Here is a 21,304-nt window from a genome sequence, read left to right as displayed (position 1 = left end):
CCTTGAAGCATTACAAACTTCATTACTCTCAAAATTTAAATTTAAATTGTAAATGATTGCAGAATATTATATGTGATTGCGTTTTTTTATAAATTTTAATATCTGTCTTGGACAATATTCAATTTTTTGCAACTACTCGGTATTGGCCGAGTATCTGATCAAAATTTGGCCGAGTAGGCCGAGTACCGAGTAGTTACCGAGTACTCGGTACGTCTAATTATTATCAATGATTTCAATTAATCATACTGCATACAGTTAAAAAACCCAAATAAAAGTTATAACTTTTACTTAGAATGAGTATGCAGTTCCTGAATGAATAGCTTCGGAAAAAAAAGTTTATTCATATATATATATATATATATATGTATTTACGTTTAAGGCCATTTTCTGCCCCTTGACTGCCTACATTAATCAGACTGTGCAAAATCAATTTTTTCTCTAAGTTTCACTTTTTTTTTTTTTTTGGAAGGTACATGAACCTTTTCTTTTGTCTCTGATTGTTATGCATCTCTACAAGAATCTACCATTTCTTTATGAATTTTATGTTTAGTACTATGATAAATCATGATAAAACGGAACTCTTTCCTTGGTAATACATGCATAATTTATTGCTTTCCCAATAGCAGTACCTTAATTAACCTTAAAACTCTTATTATCGAGTCAATGCTTTAAGATGATCTTTCTTATGTCAGTATCTTTTTGTTTGCGAGAAAAACCTCTTTCAACTGATGCTACATCTTATGAAAGGTGCTAAAGACTTTTATTACTAAAAAACCTAAGTATTTGCATCTAGAAAGTTGATCAATTCTTATTATTAGGAAGTATTTTTCCAAAATGAATCATTTTACACCCAAGTAACATCCAATCCCCATTCCTCAAAATTTTTAACAAGATGGTGCCGTATCAATGGAAGGATCCTGTAATTTTTTTTTCTTTTTTTATATTTCTGAAAAGCCTTTTTTTCAATAACAAATTCTGCTAAAAATATAGTGTTCAAATAATGTAAAATGCTGATTTTAGCAAGAAGTTCAAATTTTGAATACAGGCAGGCATAATTTATCTTTTTTTTTTATTTATTTATTTATTTTTTTTTATTTTATTTTTTTTTTTTTTTTTTTTTGCATATTTACCTACATTTAAATATTTCAAATAGAACTTTTTTTTAACATTAATAGTAGCTGAATCATCCCACATTTTGTTGTTAGTGAAAATTCATTGGCAAAGTGCTTCATTAATAGTTTGGAAAGCTTGTCATAAAATATAGATCATTGAAGCTTTCTCTTTAAAAAAAAAAATAAATAAAAATTTGTCCAAATTCTCTGCAAAATTTAAAGAGACAGGTGCTGGTAGAGATTCCAAAAAAAAAAATATTTTTTTTTATAAACAAGCATCTTGTTTTTAAGCAGTCTTGAATTGTCAAGTCGTAAAAGAAAGTGCGAATCAAGTGACCAAACGGTTTTACAATGGTAATTTTCTACAATTTTTTATAACAAACTATAAGAATATAGGACAACTTCAAAAATATAGGAAATATAGGACACTTTTGATGCTTTTTTGAAAGTATAGGAAATATAGGATATATAGGACTACTTCTACCCCTGCATTTGACAACACAATTAAACAACCTTCACAACATTTTATTGTAAATGCCATTGTTTACACTTCAAAGCCTGTGTGGATTTTAGATAGTTAAATTTTGTGTTAAAGTTGGTGGAATTGAAAGATTTGATTCTATTAAGCGAACTTTAATATGATGTTCTTTATTGGCATCCCCCCTCTCAGTTTATTATAAAGAGATTCAGAAAAATAGAGCTTTTAATGTAATTCTAACTACATATTTTATGGAACAAATTTACATACTAAAATGCAGTAGAAAGAAATTAATTTTGAGGCTTTTCCTGTAATCAGGGGATTTAAAATGTTTACTTTTTGGGGGGGTTTCCGCAATCTGCCACATAATTTTACTGACTTTTTTGTTTTTGTTTTGGTTCAAGCATGAGTGTTGAACTTGCATCACTTGACATAACTTTTATTTTCGAGGTGGACGCAGCTAGTATTTTAGAAAATGTGCAGTTAAGATTATTTGCTTGTTTGACATTTGACACCCTGAGGCCCTCCACACGATTTATCGGTTCTAGATGCTTGGGCAAACCCAAGCAGATGGAATTCCAAGGACATTTTATTTAGAACAAAATATGACATTAAAGAACATTTCAACAACACATAATACATAAACTTGAACCCACATTGACAACACATTTGCTTGTTATAAGAAGGATGATTTTGACACTGCCAAAGATGTTTCTGGTTTGTGCTAAATAATTTCAACTACAAAAGGGTTGATTTTTAGTGAACTTAAAAATGTAATTGAAGGAAAGAAAGCTGAGTGAACAAAATTAGGCATTGCTCGCAAAGACAGAATACCTTGTATATTTGGCAGCATAAAAAATTTAGTTACACTGGTTAAAAACCATTTGGAAAGCAGGGTTCATACACTTTTGGTTAAAAAAAGTTCCCTGACTTTTCCAGGTTGTTTTTTAAAAAATTCCAGGTAACTCGCTTCATTCAAAATTTAAGCTTAAATAGTAATATTTTCAAAATAATTAAAATTGTTTAAAGTAGCAATGCAGAAGAACTGAAACTTCTCCCCTTAGATTTAAAAAAAAAAAAACTTTGATTTTTTTTCCTTTGTTTTCGCTGCCAAAATTTTAAGTTTTTTTTAAACATCTTGTTCAAAATTGTTTTAATTTGTTTACTATTTGTTGAAAACAGAGTACTTTCAACTTATTTAAGCGTTTCTTTGATGTCATGCGTAATATTATAGCGTTTTGCTGTAGTCCTGCAGCGCCCTTTTAGCATACGCTTTTGGTTTACAATACTTCTTTTTATTTTCTTATTAGTAGGTTACACAAAACATATTGAGCAAAATGCAAAGCTAAATTTCAGTATAAATATGATTAACTTGTTGCATCAATCTGCATACCATGTAATGCATAGTAACAAAAATCAACATCCGCCGATCATAGGCCAATGCCAATAATCTTTTTTTTTTTTTTTTCACATATTAAAGGAGGCTTACATTAAAATTTCAAATTTTCTTTTCCAGAAAGTAATAGTTAATTTCCAAAAATTCATAACTTTTTGCACATTTAATGTTATTTTCAATAGTACACATTGATATAAACATCCAATTCTGTTTCTGGAAATTTAAGTCTACTTCCATTGTGCAAACGATCAAATATGGTGACAAAGTGAAAAATTTTAAATAATAAGTAGATTTTTGGATTTGTAGTATAAAAGTAGTAATAAATAATTAATAATCCTTAAACAACTACAATAAAAGCAAAATAGTCAGTATTTAGCACATAAGAGTCTAAATCAATTAAAACAAAAAAAATGTTATGAAGATTAAATTTTGCATTTTTCCAGAAAATAATTACAAATTATCCGGAAAAAAAGGCACAATTTGTGTTGTTTTCAATAGTTTGCATTGCAATAAACATCCAATGCCGTTTTCGGGAACTTAGGCACTTAAAAAGTCTTGTGTACTTCCATCTTGGGAATGACCAAATATGGCGGCTATGCCCAAAAATAAGAAATAACTTTTTTAATTTGTCGCATGAAGACAATTAAAAAATAATAAATCTTCATGAAGCTACAATTCAATTTAAAGTTTTTATCACATTTGCGTCCGAGGCAGTCAGGATAAGTTTAAAGAACAAAATTTTTCATTTCTCAAGAAAATTATTTTAAATAATAATAATAATAGAAAAGCGATTTGCAGACCATTTTTTGTTATTTTCATCAGTTTTCAATTAAAGAAAACATCCAATTCTGCTTTGTTTTTAGAAACTTAGGCATTTTAGGATCGTATCTACTCCCATCTTGTGAATGACCAAAGATGGCGACTACGTTTCATACGTAGCTGAAATGATTTTCCGATCAAAAAAGAAAAAAAAAACGATTTTCCCCGATCGATCCTCCCATCTACAGGTTGTGCTTCCGAAGCAGTAAATTGTCTTCTCTCCTGTTGAGTTTGTGCATAATTCCTGTTCACCTGATTTCTTTTTTTTTCTTGGGAACTACAGAGAGCCAAAAATGGCGGCTGCTGAAGATTTTTGGGTCGCCACTTTTTTATTGCTTTAAAATTGTTACAATTTTTTTTTAAATACATCGATAAAAATGAAGATTAGATCGCATGGTACTTAATTCCTTGGGGAAAAAAATGGAAAAAAAAATTTTGGAGGACAAAATTTGAAAACTCCCTGACTTTTCCCTGACATTTTTGACAGTGTCATTTTCCCTGACAATTCCCGGTTTTCCCGGAATTCCCGGAGCGTACGAACCCTGGAAAGTAAATATTTTAAAGTAAAACATTATGTTATCCACAGCATAAACTTGTCTTCTGTTGATGACCCTGTAGCTGTCTGAACATAACAGTAGCTTGTATTTTGTTATAATTCTAAATTTACAAATTTTCTCTATACTGAGTTTCTCCGAAAATCAGAATTACAAAGAAAAAATGAGCAAAAATCTCATTATCAGCCCATAACTAACATTTTGTATATTTTCCAGTATGTTAAGAAGTTCAAAGTGGCATGCAGTACTTGATTTCTCCAGAAAGTGACTCTTCCCAAAAAAGTAGATCATCCCTAGTATAATGTATTTTTTGAGTAAAATATTTCACATCATAAATCTTTGGTAATCCTATAATTATATTGCCAACATTTCTTAACATTGTTATATCATTACTGGCAATAATTAAATAAATAAAATGAAACAAAGACATATGAGGCAGTGAGCAACAAAGGGATGTAAGTTTGGAGTAAAAAGTGTTTAAAGTTCGGATCCTAGGTAGGCTTTCATTGAAATTTTTTTCCAAATCATGCTGTACAGCAGCAGCTCACCAGGGCTACTAGTATGATTTCTTGCCCCCAAAGCAGAGGAGAGGGTCCCCTATTATTTGCACTGGCTATCTCCAACATTTTAATTTTGGCACATCCCTTATATTCCTCATAGCTTTATATGTTCTTTTTAAATTCATCACTTAATGTATACCATCTTGAACTTTTTTCAAAAAAGTGATAATTTTGCTGCTCAACATACGAAATGTGCAAACAAATCATTTTTAAAATTGGAATAACCTCACATACATGAGTTAGTTCTTCAGTCAACATTTTTTTTAACGACTATAAAAGAAAAATTTAATCAAAAAATATCATGTCTTCAATTTTCTTTTCATTGAACAGTTGTAATAACAAATAGTATATTTGAACAGGCTTTTTAACCATTTAACTGCTAAATTAGTTTGATGATTTGTGTACATGAATTTTTTTCTTCTTTTTAAGCCAGTGCAAAGGTGCTTGAGGTGGCTGCCATTTAGCACGGCAGTGGCAAAGTTTGCTTCTAGAGGAGCATTATTTAGGAAATATAACAAAAGAAATTCCATTATAATCTAAAAAATTAATAAAAAAATAAAATGCTGCATACTTTGAACATAAGCCTCTATCCTTTGAAACCTTCAGAAAAGTGCTGTCATTCACAGATTTTAGTTCAAACTAACTTTTTCTATAATTAATACTAGTAACAATCGGGCATAATATGTTAGAACACCAGTTATGTGCCCTAAATCATTGCAACAAGATAGTTGAAAGGTAAAATAATATTGCTTTAATGCAAAGTTAGCTTAATAAATATTTAGTTTGGATCCAAACCAAATATTTATGACAGTAGCTTTCCCTCTAGGCTAAGCATCAAATGCAAGCAAAAAAAAACATTATTAAATGAAAATTAACAAAAAAAAAAAAAAAAAATAGGCAATCTAGTTAAACTAATGATTAACTAACCTATTTCTTATAACATCAAGGTTCTTGGTAAGCTTTTCATATGGCATTGGAGAATCTTTATCAAATTTGCTCATAGCAACCTAAATAGAAACAATAAAACAAATTAATAGCATTTAATAACATACAAGGGGCTGTACATAACTGATTTTAAATTTTCCAATATTCCCCCCTCCCCCCTTGTCATGTCCATTATTCATAAACATATTCTTGTTTTGGGAAATGCATGATGTCCCACATTGTTAGCCCCTTCCTCCCTTTGTCTCAAAATGTCATAAATTCACGAACTCCTCACAGAATGACACCATATGTAGACAGTTCCTAAAGATACATGAGTAGTTCTTACAATTGTTAGACTTAAACAAATCAGCATAAAAAAAACTTTTAGAGGTCATAAGTAATGCATGCAGAAGTTTTGAGTGATCTTAGATCCTGCCTCAAGCAAGGATTGAAAACAGTAGAACATTAAAAAGAAAAAGTAATCAATCTGCCTGTTTAACATTTACCTATAGGAAATGTGCAAAGGTAAATCTAAAACCACTAAGTGAATTCCATTATCAGAACATAGCAATATTAGTACTTGTGATTTAACACGTTTAAGAAATATCATATTACACTAAATTTAGCATATTTTTTTCTTCAACATATTAATTAGAGAAAAATATGATAAAAAAAACATATCAACACTGATAGTTTAATGTCATACATATACAATAAATAACACTGCGCAGCCCAGTGGCACAAACGAATGAAATCTTATCGCGGACACTTCTGTCCGTAAAAAAAAGGTTGTCCGCAACTGTGGGACATTTGTATGAACTGCTGACATGGAGAAGGATGATCATCATCATTCGCCCGCCTGCACACCTGCCGCAGCATGCGGCCAGTGACACATTTAAACCAAAACAAAACGATCTTTTTCAAATTCTTTATTGAAAAACCAAATCTGAAATCGAAATAATGCATATTTCTGTGATACAAGTGATAAATAACATAGGGAATAATTTTGCTTGTTTGATTTATCATATTGTTAGCAGTGGTGCTGTTATAAAGTTTTCTGAAAATGCAGTGTTAAAAGACTATTTCTTCTTGCTACTGACTTTTTAAAAAAAAAGTATTAAAATTATCGTCATTTAGTGTCTGGTGTTAAACCTTTACTCATCTTTCTTTTTTTTTCACGGCTCCGAATTTTCGGCAAATATGACATTAATAATATTCATCATGCAGACCTGTTAAAAGGTAATTCTAAACTTATTTTACTTTAATAAACTTTTAATTTACCGTTTTTATACTGTTAATGCTTTCATTTTCCTTCATTGCTGATTGCATCCGATATGAGAATCTAACTTTTTACTTTTTTTTATCAAGCAAACTTTGCATTATATGGAGGCAAATATATGAAAAGTCCATTGAAACCATCATTTCAAGATTTTAAAACGAAATTCTTTTTTTGTTTATCAGTCAAAAATTTAAATGCTGAATAGATGGTTTAATTTCAGTTTTGCTGCAACTGTCTCGATAGATATTAATGACATGTTTATCATAAGCTTCTAAAAAGCAATTCTAAAATAATTTTAAAAAAATTAATTCTTTTATGAGCCGCTTTTATACTTTTGAAACCTTCACTTTGAAAATTGCGATCTCTTTGCATCCGCTTTAAGAATCAGATTTTTTGAATTTTTAATGTTTAATATGCTTTGTTAAGAGGTAAACAAATAAATTATCCTTTTATTTTTTATTGAAATCACAAAATTTAGATGTTTAGAATAAACGAATTTCTGAGATTTTTAAAAGTTTCAAAGAGTTAAATGCTCAACCACTGCTTGAATTTTTTTTTTTTTTTTCCAATTATTTAAGGGAAATTAATATTAATGAAAATAAAAGTTAAAAACACCTATTTAGAAATTTTGTTTCACAACCCCCCCCCCCCATGCAAGATTATTTGCTTTTTCACAAAATGAATCAATTTTTTACAAAAAAAATGGACCCTGTGAAAAATCCTGGACAGACCCCTGTTCAATAGCCAACACATGATTGTGAATGTCAGGTGCCCACCAAAGACGGGGGGCATTGGTCATTAGAATGTACCATTAAAACTTTTAGGGGGAGAAATTCAGAAAGATTTTGGTCAGTTTGAGAGGATGTCTTGCTCTTGAGAAGGGAGAGCTTCATAGAACTTAAGGAAGGTGCGCCATCGTCTGTGGGGGAGGGGGTGGGGGCACCTTTTGCCTTATTTTAAAAATAATTATTTGAAAAAAGAATTGTTTATTTTTTTATTGAAACCAAGCTCAAAATTTTGCAGACAGATTATGAAGTTCTAAAAGCTTGTCGCAGACAGCTACAAAACTTTCTGCCACTCGGCTGCGAGGACAGGTATTGCATGGGATAAAATTTTGAATAGATCACCAGCTGGTTCAATGAATTTAATTACAGGAATCTCACTTTGGTGACAATGACTTTAATTATTCAAGTAGATTGACAAATATTGTTTTTAAAAGAGCAAAACTTACCTTATGAGCAGCATATGCCAGTGGAGACACATGGAAGAGTCGAGATTGTTTAAAAGGGTCAAAAGACTTGAGTCCCTAAAACAAGATATGCAAAGTCTGAATAAAATTTTGAAATAAGTGCTAACATGACGTAATTCCCAATATTACTTTTCAGATAACAATTTTTAAAAATACAGCTCATAAGATTCATTCACACATTGCATTTGTGTTGAATGACTCAAAAAATTGTTCTACACATCTCTATCATCTCTACAATGTGTTACAACAACTGGATAGAGTAGAACAATTTTAAGATGCCATAAAAACAAATGACGCAATTTTTAGTCAAACAAATTTTTGGAAGCCAAATGTAGCTTTAAAAAAAATCAATGTACAGTCAGACCTCCATATATTGCATTAGCAAAGTGGCGGGAAAAAATTCGATCCATAGAAATTTCAATATATAGAAATGATCTTATTTTATCATAAAAACCTCCGTAAACATTAAAATTAAAGCTAATTTTCGTGCATGAAATGCAATTTCTAATTTAAACGAGCATCGGATTAAATGGAAGTTAATAACTATAAAATTAACAGAAATAACATTTTTGCGCCTTCATAGATCGTCATTCTTTGGCAATTCTACTTCATCCGCAACATTAGGGGATCTTCGTTTTGACAATGTAATCGAGAGATAAGTAAAAAGTCAATCTACTTAACTTAAATGATTTTTACTGAAGCTAATAAGACTAGGAATGATAATCAACAGACAAAAGGAATAGCTTGAAACTGATTTTACATTGTTACTGGTTACAACTAAGATTTGAAAGAAATTTGAGGAAATGTAAGAATTCCAGAACGGAACAACAACCTATCTACCAGTGGCGGCTCGTGCCTTAATTTAGTGGGTGGGCCCGCAGTTATGTTTATGGGTCATTCTTCAAAAAGTGTAACTTTTCTGTCACACGGCTTTTACAGTAAAAACTTTAGGGAACAATTCATTTAACGATGATTTTTAATGTCATCAAAAATATATCTATTTAAACCTGACAACAATTTTTTAATTTTTTTTTTTAGAAAATTTTTGGTTCACAACCTTCGTGGCGTGTCATACACCTTGTGTGACTGTTTTTGTTGCTTAATAACTTGTTTATTTAAAAGCAGTGATGTTCCCATCAATTTTCCTGAGGGTATACTCCCAGTAATCTACTAAGTACAATTTGTGTAACGTGAACATATACATAGTATGTCATAATATGAAAAATTATGATTTTTATTTTTGTTATTTATGAGTAAAATAATTGGAACTTAGCTGGGCCATTGTTTATTGTTATTTCTAGAAGGTAACACTTTCTTGTAAGAATGAAAAAAAAAAGAAAACGAAAGGTTTCGAAATTGAAAAATATTTTGCGTTCAAAAGTTACGTTTTCTGGAGAATGACCCTTATATTATATGTTTACACAGATAAAATGATGAAAACAATGGTTGGTAAACTAATGCTGAGGAACATAAAATGATACTTAAATCAGTTAATACAAACTTCAGATAGCCCTACAAAATTATACCACTTGATTTAATACTCCCAAACCTGTTTTTGTGCGGTGGATAAGAACTTCATAAAAACAAATTGTTCGTTTTAAAGATAACTTCGTTCATTTTAAAAAACATTTTGTCTGTTTCATAAATAATTTCGTCAATTGAGTCCCAATCTGATTGAAATTTTCATACATCGCGGGAAAAAGAAATCACACAAAAAAATTGTACAAAAAGAAAGACCGCACAAAAACAGGTTTGTGTGTACATAGATTATACAGGGTGTTTCATTTTAACCAACAAGACCTTCTTTTTTGCAACTGTTTGTCCAAGATGCATACTTCTAATTGCAAAAATGTTCAAAATCAGGTGCAAGGTTAAGGAATTGAAAGTTTGAAGCAAAAATAAGAATGAGTCAAATGATACAAAATTCAATTTTTTTATACGGGCCCTAGGTTCTCCAACTTATATTCAGGGAAGTCATCACCATTAAAATGTAATTCCAACACAAAAAGTTTGACATTAGTACGACCAATGTTCACCCAGATATGAAACGCAGCGTTTCGTGACTTACACCACTTCACACTCACTGTCAATAACACCTTTTGAGGGAAAACATAGCAGTTTAAAAAGGCTTAAAATTTTTGTGTGCAAATCTGGTTTTTCAAATTGATTAATGTTTTGTAGTGTTTTTGCGTATCACAGCATAAAATTTGCATTTGTTTTTGAATAGCATTAAAAAACATAAATACTTTGTTTTTTAACTTTGACAACCTATCATTCTTCTGAAAGGACGATAAGTCCTATCTCATTTCTATCTGGTCCCTTAAAACTTTAAACTCGAATATCTCCTTGAGTTTTGCTCGCATGAATGTCAAATTGTTTCTGTTAGTAATATATTTCAATTGAGATTATTTCCCTAAATGTGAGTTAGGAGACCTAGGGTCAGTATAAAAAGTTATTTTTAGTTTTTGACTCTTTTTTTTTTCGCTTTAAACTTTTAGTATCTTAACTCAGCATCTGATTTTGAACATTTCTGCAATTGGAAGTATGCACCTTGAACAAACAGTTGCGAAAATGAAGGTCTTATTGGTTAAAACGGAACACCCTGCATATTTTAAATGAAACACTCGGCTTCCCTTAAGCGATCGAATTGATAATAATATTAACAGCAGTAATAATAATAATATGTTGTAATAAAAATATTAATCTCATCAACTGTGCCATTCCCCTCCCTCCAAGAGGGGTGGCACACCGTGAAACATTAAGGAACCAGACTCTCAAAAAGAGAAAGACCCCTTACCACTAAAAACACCCCCGTGAAAAATGGTTTTGCTTGGTGAATTAAATTATTTTCAGGACAGGCATAAAAAGGTATTCAACAATATTAAAAAAAATATACTTTAATTACAGTACAGGCATCTTGACATAACAATTCAAGCAACTTTAAAATTAAAACATGGATAACTGATAAATAGCATCTAAAAGGTCCGTCTGAACAACAACAAAAATAAGTAAATGAAATAAAAGAAATAAACATAATATTTCTATTGCTGCATTTTTTACTAATCGACTTTCAAATTTAACTTATGTTTTATCATCATTATTAAATAATAATTTTGAGTAAGAGTGGTTGAAAAATTAATTACGGTCACACATATACCCTTAACAACAGTGGCGCCGACTCCATGGGGCTTGAGGGGGCCCAAGCCCCCTCAAAAATATTTTTGAGGGGGCAGAGCCCCCCCAATAAATCAAGAAAATTATAAGTTACATTATGCTTTCTAAACTCATAAATTTATCTTTTATTTTCCTTGTTTGAAGATAGTTTACCTTGTAAAATATATTCAGTAATGAGTTAAAACAAATAATTATTACGGTTGTGTAAGCAGGTTAACTGAAAACGAGTGGTGCGAATGATGATAGTGTTACAGTGCTGCGAGTACTATAAAAATTTGTCCCAGTGCGCGAACTTACGGGTCAAGTCTGTTGCCGGTGGGCAGCGCTGCGGCGCGCTCACCTAAGTGTTGCTGATCTGGAAAAATATATATGAGAGTTTGATTTGTATATAAAATGGGAGACGTGATAGTTTTGAATACTTTTGGGAATCGTGTTTAAAAGAAAACCTTCACAAAATGATGATCCTTCCCTTTCTCGGAATCGACGTGTACCAAAGAAGTATGAAAACAATGAAGGCAGCTCACCGCACACTTTCAAAATCCCAAAGGAAAACATTTGACTCGCGCTACTTATGCGAAATAGCTATAACATGATTTTTTCTCCAGTATTCAGACCTAACGCGAATTCCTCACCGCAACACGAAAATTCTCGGAAGGGAATCGTGGTGTGTTCGTATCAGCTTTGTTATTGGCTACTAAAAATTTTTTTTTCATGAATGTATCTTTATCCTTTTACCATCGCTGAGAGTAGAAGTTCCCTTTTCATTTTAAATGCGAAAGTTAATGAAATATAATGACACCTAAGAGCGCTGTTTCATCTAAAGTTTTTGAAGATAAAAAGAGAAAGTTTCATGACAATTAAAGAAAAGCTAGAGCTTCTTGAAAAGCTGATGGTCAACTAAAAAATGCGTTGAAGGTAGCACGAGAATTAGGTATGAGTGATTCTTCCGTACATACAATTACAAGTCAAGAAAAGGAAATCCGTAAAAATTCACCTAGTAGTGTCTTGCAAAAATTTATGAAAATGGAAACTGCTCATGTATTGTGTATGAATATCATTAATTGATCGACTGTACAGTACAACTAAAGATGCATTTGCTTTTCTTACTATATACTGTGTCTACCGTATACCAGTTTATTTTTTCCTTCTTTCCCATTAATCATTGATTTTGTACATCGTAGCAGTATTTTATGTTGAATAAAACGTTTTTTTTTAAATACAAGTAAACATTCAGTTCTTTATGTAAGAGACAGTAATGTACAGTTAGTTAAGAGATAGTTTTTTAACAGTTTGAGGGGGTGTTTACAAGTGTCTAAAATAATTGGGTACGTTTATAAAAAATTTTACACATACCCTTTTCCACAACGCGAAAATTCGACCTACGCGAGAGGTCTTGGAATGCATCCCTCGCGTAAGACGGGAGTTGCCTGTACTACAAGGTACAAGGCAATATACATTGAGGTTTGTAAAATGGTGCAATTTTGCATTATTGGGCGATTTACATCAACTGGACGCACACAGGTCATTGCAGTTGAACAAGAGTGCTTGCTTTTATTAAACAAAGGTGAAAGAGAAGAGAACATTTTGAAAAATCAACTGAGTTTTTCGAAAATGACCTAGACATTGAGAGACTGCGTTTACACTTGAATATGTTAGCCGATGTCACTAATGTAAAAACAACTGGTCTTAAAAAGCATGCGTAAATTAAATTTCCTTTTTACAAAAATACTGTGTGTGTTTGTATTTATTTCTTCCGTTTTTCGAAGCCAAAAAATATGTGTCGGGCTTGTCGAGTTTTCGAGGTTCTAATGTTGATTATATGATTTTAAAAAAACTTTAAAACTCACTATTTTTCATTTCAAATTTAGAAAATTTCCTGCGGCATGCCCCCTTTCCCCCGATATTTTTTAAGTCGGCGTCTCTGGCAGTGCCCTTCAATGCAAGTCAAGCGCCCTACCTTTTCCATGCCTAGCTACGGCACTGCATGACTCCCCATAAAATAGAACAAAAAAATGTATCTTACTAAGACAAGTGACATGATCTAATTGAACCAGAAAAATTTGTATACCAATTTTTGGATTGTTTTACTTTGAAAACGCCATGCCACATACTGTTTGTTTTTTAAATTATACACACCAGAAAATATGTAAATTGGCATTTTCAAGGCACAACAATCGACCTTTATTTGGGGGGGGGGGGACCTCCATGGGATTACATAACCCCCTAAACCCCCGGTGATGACTGGGCCAGCCCCCCCAATGATTTTTGCAAGTCGGCGCCCCTGCTTAACAACATATTTAATCGACTAGTTATAGGCACATTAGCTTGAAAGGATCCTAAATATTTTAATTAATGTCAAAACTATACCTATCCTATATGATAGAAAAGAAAGCTAAGGTACGTACCAATAGAACTGCGATCTGATGAAAAAGAGTAATGTAATTTCTACAGTGTCTCTCGACCTTTTTTGACATGAGGGCCTGCAAAAGCTTTTCAAAAAAATTCACGCGGACTTGTGCTGTTTTCTTGTTAACTTGTAAAAAAAAATGTTCGCGAACCATTAAAAACTAATGAAAAAAAAAAATTACGAACGGCTGAAGTTCCCCCCCCCCCTTCCTTTTTCACGAAGTAATAATAATAATAAATGAATAAGTAAATATATAAATAAAACTCTATTAAATAACTGCTTCACAAGTATTTAAATATTAAGACAAGAAGTAACTATGGTCAAAAAAATGGACACAATTTTTAAAAAAGCTGTTGAGAAATCATAGAAAATTACGAAAATTAATCTTAAAACTGACGTAAAAGATCAAGTGTTGGATAATATTATCATTAGGTAATATGGAGTTTCCTTTCTTCTCCTATTTTTTTATTTTTGGCATGGACGACCGAAAAAATGTGAGGATCAGCCTTTTTTTTTTTTTTTTTGCCGGTGCGTCAGACACCGGGCTGCTCTACTATTCGAAAAGAAAGTCCTTACACAGAAATTTTGAGAATAAGCATCTCTAACTCCAAAAACAAACAAATAACTAAAAAAATTATGCATGCGTTGTAAAACAAATGTACAGAATCTCATGAAACCGGCAATCTCCATGCCTTATATATATATATATATATATATATATATATATATATATATATATATATATATATATAGTAATAGCTGTTGAAAAGGAAAAAATTAATACAAAAAAAAAAAAGAAAAGAAAAAAACAGAAGCGGAACGGTATGATAAAAGGTTTTCCCTGACACATGGGCATGGGCAGCCGATTCTCTGCCCTTTTACATGTTATTCTAGTGAGCGACGTTTCTAGACTCTTCTCCGCTGACCTCCACTCTTCCCTCCAAACCGCTATAGACAACTATGATTTCGTTTGGGCTCGGCAAATTTTGCCCACCCTTGAGTTGCAATGAATTCCTTCGGGTGTTATCACCCGCCGTTTTTCGCTTTCTGATTCAGTCATTGCGATTGGCTAAGGGCAGAGGCGTGACTCTTAGTTTCGGGGGCAGCTTCACGCGAGCCCGCAGCTCCCAAAACTGTGCACAGCGCTAAAATTAATGGGATTTAAAAACTTTCTGGTTATGTTTAGAGATATGTGGAGAGGGGGGTGGGCTAGATGTTTGAAATCTGTTGTGCGCCTTACTTTTCACTTCTTTTAACTGAAACACAAAACGATATTTTTGTTAATAATGTATTTTATCAATTACAATTTTTTGGGTGGGCCGGGCCCACCCTGCCCATAGCGACGAGCCGCCCCTGCTATCTACACACCCCTGAACCCCTGATTCCTTATGAGTTTCGTAGCAACCTTTAGAGAACATATTTTTCTCCGCTAACCTTCATTTTTCATGAAACAAACAGTTTAAAGTAGAAAAAAAACCTATGAATGTCTCAAAAAAAAAAAATTTCGATATTAGAGATTTTTTCGATATATATAGAAACAATTTTTCTATGTAATGAACATAGAAATTTGCTGGGATTTCGATACATAGAAAATTTCGATATGTGGAGGTTCGACTACTAAAATTTGGATGTCGTTCAAATTCTGAGCCAGTGCCTATATTATCCACACTAGAAGTTACCCTCTAAATGAATTTTGAAACATTACCCATACAGTATTTAATAAACCAAAAACAGTAAATTAAAGCGGAAAAAACGAAACGTCAATGAAATGCTATGTTACCATCTTGATAAATATAAAAGAAAAGTAATTCACGCATCAAAATCACTACACACCTACGAAGTTTAATTAATTTCGTTTACGTTGATTGCAAATAAAAAATCAGGACCACCTTCTGACAGGAAAACAACAAAACAAATCTATAATATTTTAGAAAAATTCAAATTAAAATTTCCTTTAATAATACATTCGGGGAAAGAATTTTGCCCTTGGATAAAGAAGGTCACGATGTGGTGAAAAGAAATCACTTGATGCAAAACAGCAATATGGAATTCAAGTACATGGTCAACAATATAAATATTGCACCGAAACAATTCAATAGCTGAGAACTTAAAACAGTTTAAACTTAAACTGGAGAAATAACTTAAAATATTTACCAAATGGGACCGCAACAGTACGCGACACGCCATGTTGAATGCAAAACAAAAGTAAAGAAAGAGCAAGAACTAAGTAGTTACAGTTATGGGGTACTTTCGGAAACAACACCGGTCGGAACTACGACTATGTTCGCAAAGAGCAACCGATCAACCGTGGTTAACCGATGGCTAACCAGGCACATTCTAATTCGCAACTCCAGAACTCGAATACGTTATCTTGCGGTGATTAACAATACTAAAGAAAAAGGTAAAACATTCCATTCCAAGTGTTTTCTTTAGGGTAAATTATAGGCTTCAGGCAGTTTATGATGCAATGTAATTTCAGAAGAATAGAAAAGAAAGCTTCCCACAAACACGATGAAAAATTACTGTCATTCACTAAGCGTCAAAGCAAGTTATAAGTTAGCACATCTGTTTGTTTTACCTTTTTCATTCGCCATAAGACAGTGGATGCAGCGTCCCTATAGTTTATTGGAGTTGCGAATAGCACTACCGGTTAAAAAAAGAAAAGAAAAGATTCTATGGACAAGGCGGTCTAGGAGGATTGGGCTCCTGTAGAGTCCCTGGAACATTGGGCGCCAAGCATTTTGGCCGCCGGGAACTTTGGGCGCCGAGAATTTTGGGCTCCTGGAACAATGGGCGCCGAGCATTCTGGGCGCCGTTCACTTTGGGCGCCGAGCATTTTGGACGCCGGGAACTTTGGGCGCAGAGAATTTTGGGCATCGGAAACTTAGAGCGCCGTGCATTTCGGGCACCGAGCATTTTGGGCGCCGAGCACATTGTGCCCAATGTTCTGGGCATCCAATGTTCCCATCACCCAATGTTCCCGGCGCCCAAAATGTTCGGCGCCCTAAGTGTCCGGCGCCCAAAATGCTCGGTGCCAAATGTTCCCGGTGCTCAATCTGCGTCGCCCAATCTTCCCATTTCGGGGTTTAAGGGTGAGTGGCTTTGCTCCCGCTGGTTTTGGGGGAGGGGGAAGGATATTTTACATCAATAAATTTTTGTTTGAAACTTTTTAATACATTTAAAATAAATTTAAAATATGTGTTAAGAAAATAAAAAAGAAATCAATTTATGTTAAGCAAAGGACAAATTGCAATCACGTAAGAACTTACTGCGCGCCATTGGCCGGTGCATGAGCTGGCCTGATCAACCTCCCTCCTCTGCGCCCCCGAACTTGTGCACCTTCAAACCTGTGCCTCTTCGTTTTTTACTTTCTTCTATATCTAATATATAGAAGAAAGTATTGGATAAGTCCAAATTTTCGAATTTTGACGGATTCGAACGTTTTGAGGTGTGTAAAACCATTTTGACCATTTTTGAAAAATGTCTGTGTGTGTGTGTGTCACGTATGATTTGTATCAGTGTGTGACCAATTTTTGTGGCCGCTCTACAGCAACCGCATAAAATCGAACGAAATTTGGTACACTTATGTGCCCCTATGTGAACTTGTTTCCATTGTTTTTTGGCGTGAATTCCTCCAAGGGAGGGGTGGAGCAATGGGACACTTTTTGAGTTATGCATGCCTGCTATTCCCCAGGAAGTAATGAAACAAACCTTGGTCCATATGTACCTTTAATAAGTACAGGTGCTGATTCAATTTTGGTGGCCACGGAGAACAAAAAAATGTTCTAATAGCTCAAACGGGGGTTGAGCTATAGAACACTTTTTTGTCGTCAATTGTGACTGCTGTATCTCAAGAAATAATGAAGGAATCAAACAGAAATTTATCGACAATTAGCCCTTTGAGGGTATAAGAGCTGTTTCTATTTTGGTGTCAATAGCTGAAAAGGGGGTGGCGCAATCGAACGTTCTTTTTTTTTTTCCATTGTGAAAAGCCATATCTCAAGAAGTAATGCTACGCTCTGGATGAAATTTGGAATAAATGAATTCATATGTAAACAGGCGTTGGTTCAACTTTGGCGCCAATCGCTCCATGGAGGAGGGGGGAAGCTGACTTCCTTTGTGTGAATAATGTGTTCTGTAAAATAATTCTGTATGTCGTTTTTCTTGTTGTGTGTGGGGAGGGGGACATATAGCAGGACACTGTCAGAGAGGCGGCAAATTTGGTGCATGCCCCGGGCAGCAGAAGCCTACGCTACGCCGCTGACCATGTGCACATTTTCACTTTTTAATGAAAAAGGAAATATCTAAAAACATGTATAGTTTGCGTAGACATGTTCGTGAGTGTATCCAGTGATCACTAACGACTATTGATCTGAAAGCTCATCTGAAAGACATAATCAATTTGCCGACTGCTAACTGCACAGTAGGGTGGAATGAAAAAAATAAATTTTCAAATTTCAAAACGCCTGAGGGCTTAAAAGTTGCCTTTTAGCATCAATAGGGTACCCTCAAAATATTAGCCTCCTAGGATAATATCTTTAGGTTCCACAATCACCCTCAAAAAGTCCAAAACTGCCAAAAACCGCTCTTTTTTGAATTTTTTTTAGGAAATTTAAAATATATATAATTTTGAAAATGCTTAGAGGTGCAAATTAAAACTCTATGCAAGGTTAATATCTCTTAAAAGTTTTAGGTCAAAAGAGTAATTTCTTCTTATTTTCTAAAAATCACAAAATAAACCACACTCTCAGAAATGGACTTTCAAATTTGAAGAAACTTTCTTCGTTTTGGACGAAACCGCTTCCAGGGATATGCTCCGAGCGAACATTTCGTCAAATTGAGGAAACTGCTTTCGTCTCTGGTTTGAAGATGCGAATTTCGTCAAATGTAACGAAATATTTCTTCATTCTAGTTTCGTCAAATCGACAATCATTTTCGTAGTTTTGAGAGTATTAGTTTCGTCAAATTAATTTCGTCATATTTATACAAATACAAATACAAATGTGACGACCAGCAACAGGCTCTGGGCCCAGCTAGGCTGGTCCTAGTCAATTAATTAGTCCCCAATGAAGATCAATGGCCCTCTTAAAGCTATCCACTTCCTTGCTCATTACCGCCTCTTCCGGTAAGCAATTCCAAGTGCCCACGACCCTGCTAAAGTAGTAGTTTTTCCTGATTTCCAAGTTAGCCTGAGATTTAAATAGCTTAAAACAATGACCCCTTGTCCTGCTTTCCCCGCAAAAATTTAATCCATTTACTTCTTCATTTTGATAAATTTAAATAACTGAATCATGTCCCCTCTGACTCTCCTTTGCTCCAGGCTACACATGTTAAGCCTATTAAGTCTGGTATCATAATCTAAAACTGAGAGTCCCCTTACTAATTTAGTTACCCTTCTTTGAACCCTTTCCAATACAAAAATATCTTTCTTCAGATAAAGCGACCAAAACTGAACAGCATACTCCAAATGAGGTCTTACTAAACTCCTACATAAAGGCAGAAGAACTTTCTTAGATTTGTTTGAAATAGATCTATTGATGAACCCAAGCATTTTGTTGGCTTTGTTACTAGCAGTACTGCACTGTTGACTAAACTTGAAGTCCTGATTTATAAAGACACCCAGATCCATAACATTTTCTGCCTGATTTATGACTGAACCCTGTAAACGATATCTCATATGCTTATTTCCATGACCTAAGTGTAGCACTTGACATTTCCCTACATTAACTGCCATACCCCATTTATCTGCCCACTTAGTAATATGATCTAAATCCTCTTGCAGCTGTTTTACTTGTTCTTCATTTTCGACAATCCCCATAACTTTTACATCGTCAGCAAAACAATTCATGCTTCCAGAAATATTTTCATTGATGTCATTCATGAATATAATAAACAAAAGAGGCCCTAAAACTGATCCCTGGGGAACCCCACTTAAAACATCACTCTAATTAGAATGATTTCCTCTCACAACTACTCTTTGCTTCCTACCAGTAAGCCAATTTCTAACCCAAAGTAAAGTTTTTCCTCCTATTCCAATGTCAGCTAACTTGCTGAGAAGAGCAACATGCGGTACCTTGTCAAAAGCTTTTTGAAAATCAATATAAACAACATCCACACATTTTTTGTTATCTAAAGCTGAGGTAACCTTGTCGTAGAAATGCAATAAATTAGTAGTACAGGATTTACCTTTCCTGAAACCATACTGCAAACTAGTCAACAGACTATTAGTCTCTAAGAACTTCATGATCTTAATTTTGATCAAAGTTTCGAAAATCTTACAAATCACCGAAGTCAAACTTTTAGGTCTATAATTCCCAGCAATACCTTTAGACCCCTTCTTGAAGAGTGGAGTTATGTTAGCCAGCTTCCAGTCCTCTGGCACCGTTCCCGAGTTATAAGAAGCATTGAAAATATTCAAAATAACATCCACTAATTCCTCTGCACATTCAACTAAAATTTTTGGATAAATATTATCTGGTCCCGGAGCTTTAGTTGCTTTAATCTTTTTCAAATGAAATAAAACCTCCTCCCTGGAAAATACAAAATCCACAAGCTGTATAATAGCTTGCGTCTTGTTAGTGTCAACTGTTGAGATACAGTTATCGTTAAACACACTGGAAAAAAAGTTATTTAGAACATTTGCAATATCCCTATCGTTTTGGATTAAATTTCCATACTCATCAACCAAAGGCCCAATTTGACTGTTTCGAGCTTTCCCAGAATTAGCGTAAGCAAAAAACCTCTTAGGGTTCCCATCAATGTCATCTGCCAGCCTTTACTCCAATTCCCTTTTCTGAATCCGTACCAAATACTTAAAATTTCGCCTTGCCTTACCATACTGGAGCCTCTCCGCACTCTGACCAGTTTCTTTAAACTTACGAAAAGTGGCTTGCTTATAATTAAGAGCTTCTTTAGTCTCCCTGGAGAACCACATGAGCCAAATTTTGGTACTAACACCTTTTCTCCTAAATGGAACATAGTCCCCAACCGTTTTAGCAAGTTTATCCTTAAATTCCGTCCACGGCTGATCTACGTCGCTATTTTCCAATCCTGACGAAAAAACCTCTTTCAAGCTCTGCCTAAGTGCAACAAAACCAGTGTTTCTAAAATTGGGCATAAACCTAGAATTATCATCTTTGCACACTTCAAATTTAACCTGGAACCTAATGCTGTTATGATCACTATCTCCAATATGCTCCCCTACACACAACCCCTGAACAAAACTACCTATGTCACAAAAAACTAGATCCAAAATCGCCTCCTCTCGAGTTCCAACTTGATCTAAGAAACAGTCACCAATTACTTTTAAAAATTCCTCTTCTTTGCCATTACCAGGATAAAAATTATTCCAA

The 21,304-nt window shown here is 33.7% G+C and overlaps 1 protein-coding gene across 1 annotated transcript in view; it reads right to left on the bottom strand.

Annotated features, from left to right (window-relative positions):
* The window catches only part of LOC129231748 (aconitate hydratase, mitochondrial-like), a gene marked incomplete at its 3' end in the record, with an annotated part of 101,417 nt that extends 85,230 nt beyond the window's left edge, over nt 1–16,187 (bottom strand). Inside the window, 3 exon segments of the mRNA XM_054866111.1 lie at nt 5,847–5,926; nt 8,354–8,428; nt 16,107–16,187. Coding sequence (XP_054722086.1) covers nt 5,847–5,926; nt 8,354–8,428; nt 16,107–16,139 — 188 coding nt within the window.
* Between the last annotated feature and the right edge of the window lie 5,117 nt (nt 16,188–21,304).

This window comes from Uloborus diversus, chromosome 1, assembly GCF_026930045.1.
Source record: "Uloborus diversus isolate 005 chromosome 1, Udiv.v.3.1, whole genome shotgun sequence".
Lineage (NCBI taxonomy): Eukaryota > Metazoa > Arthropoda > Arachnida > Araneae > Uloboridae > Uloborus > Uloborus diversus.
This window is presented reverse-complemented; position numbering and strand designations above follow the sequence as displayed.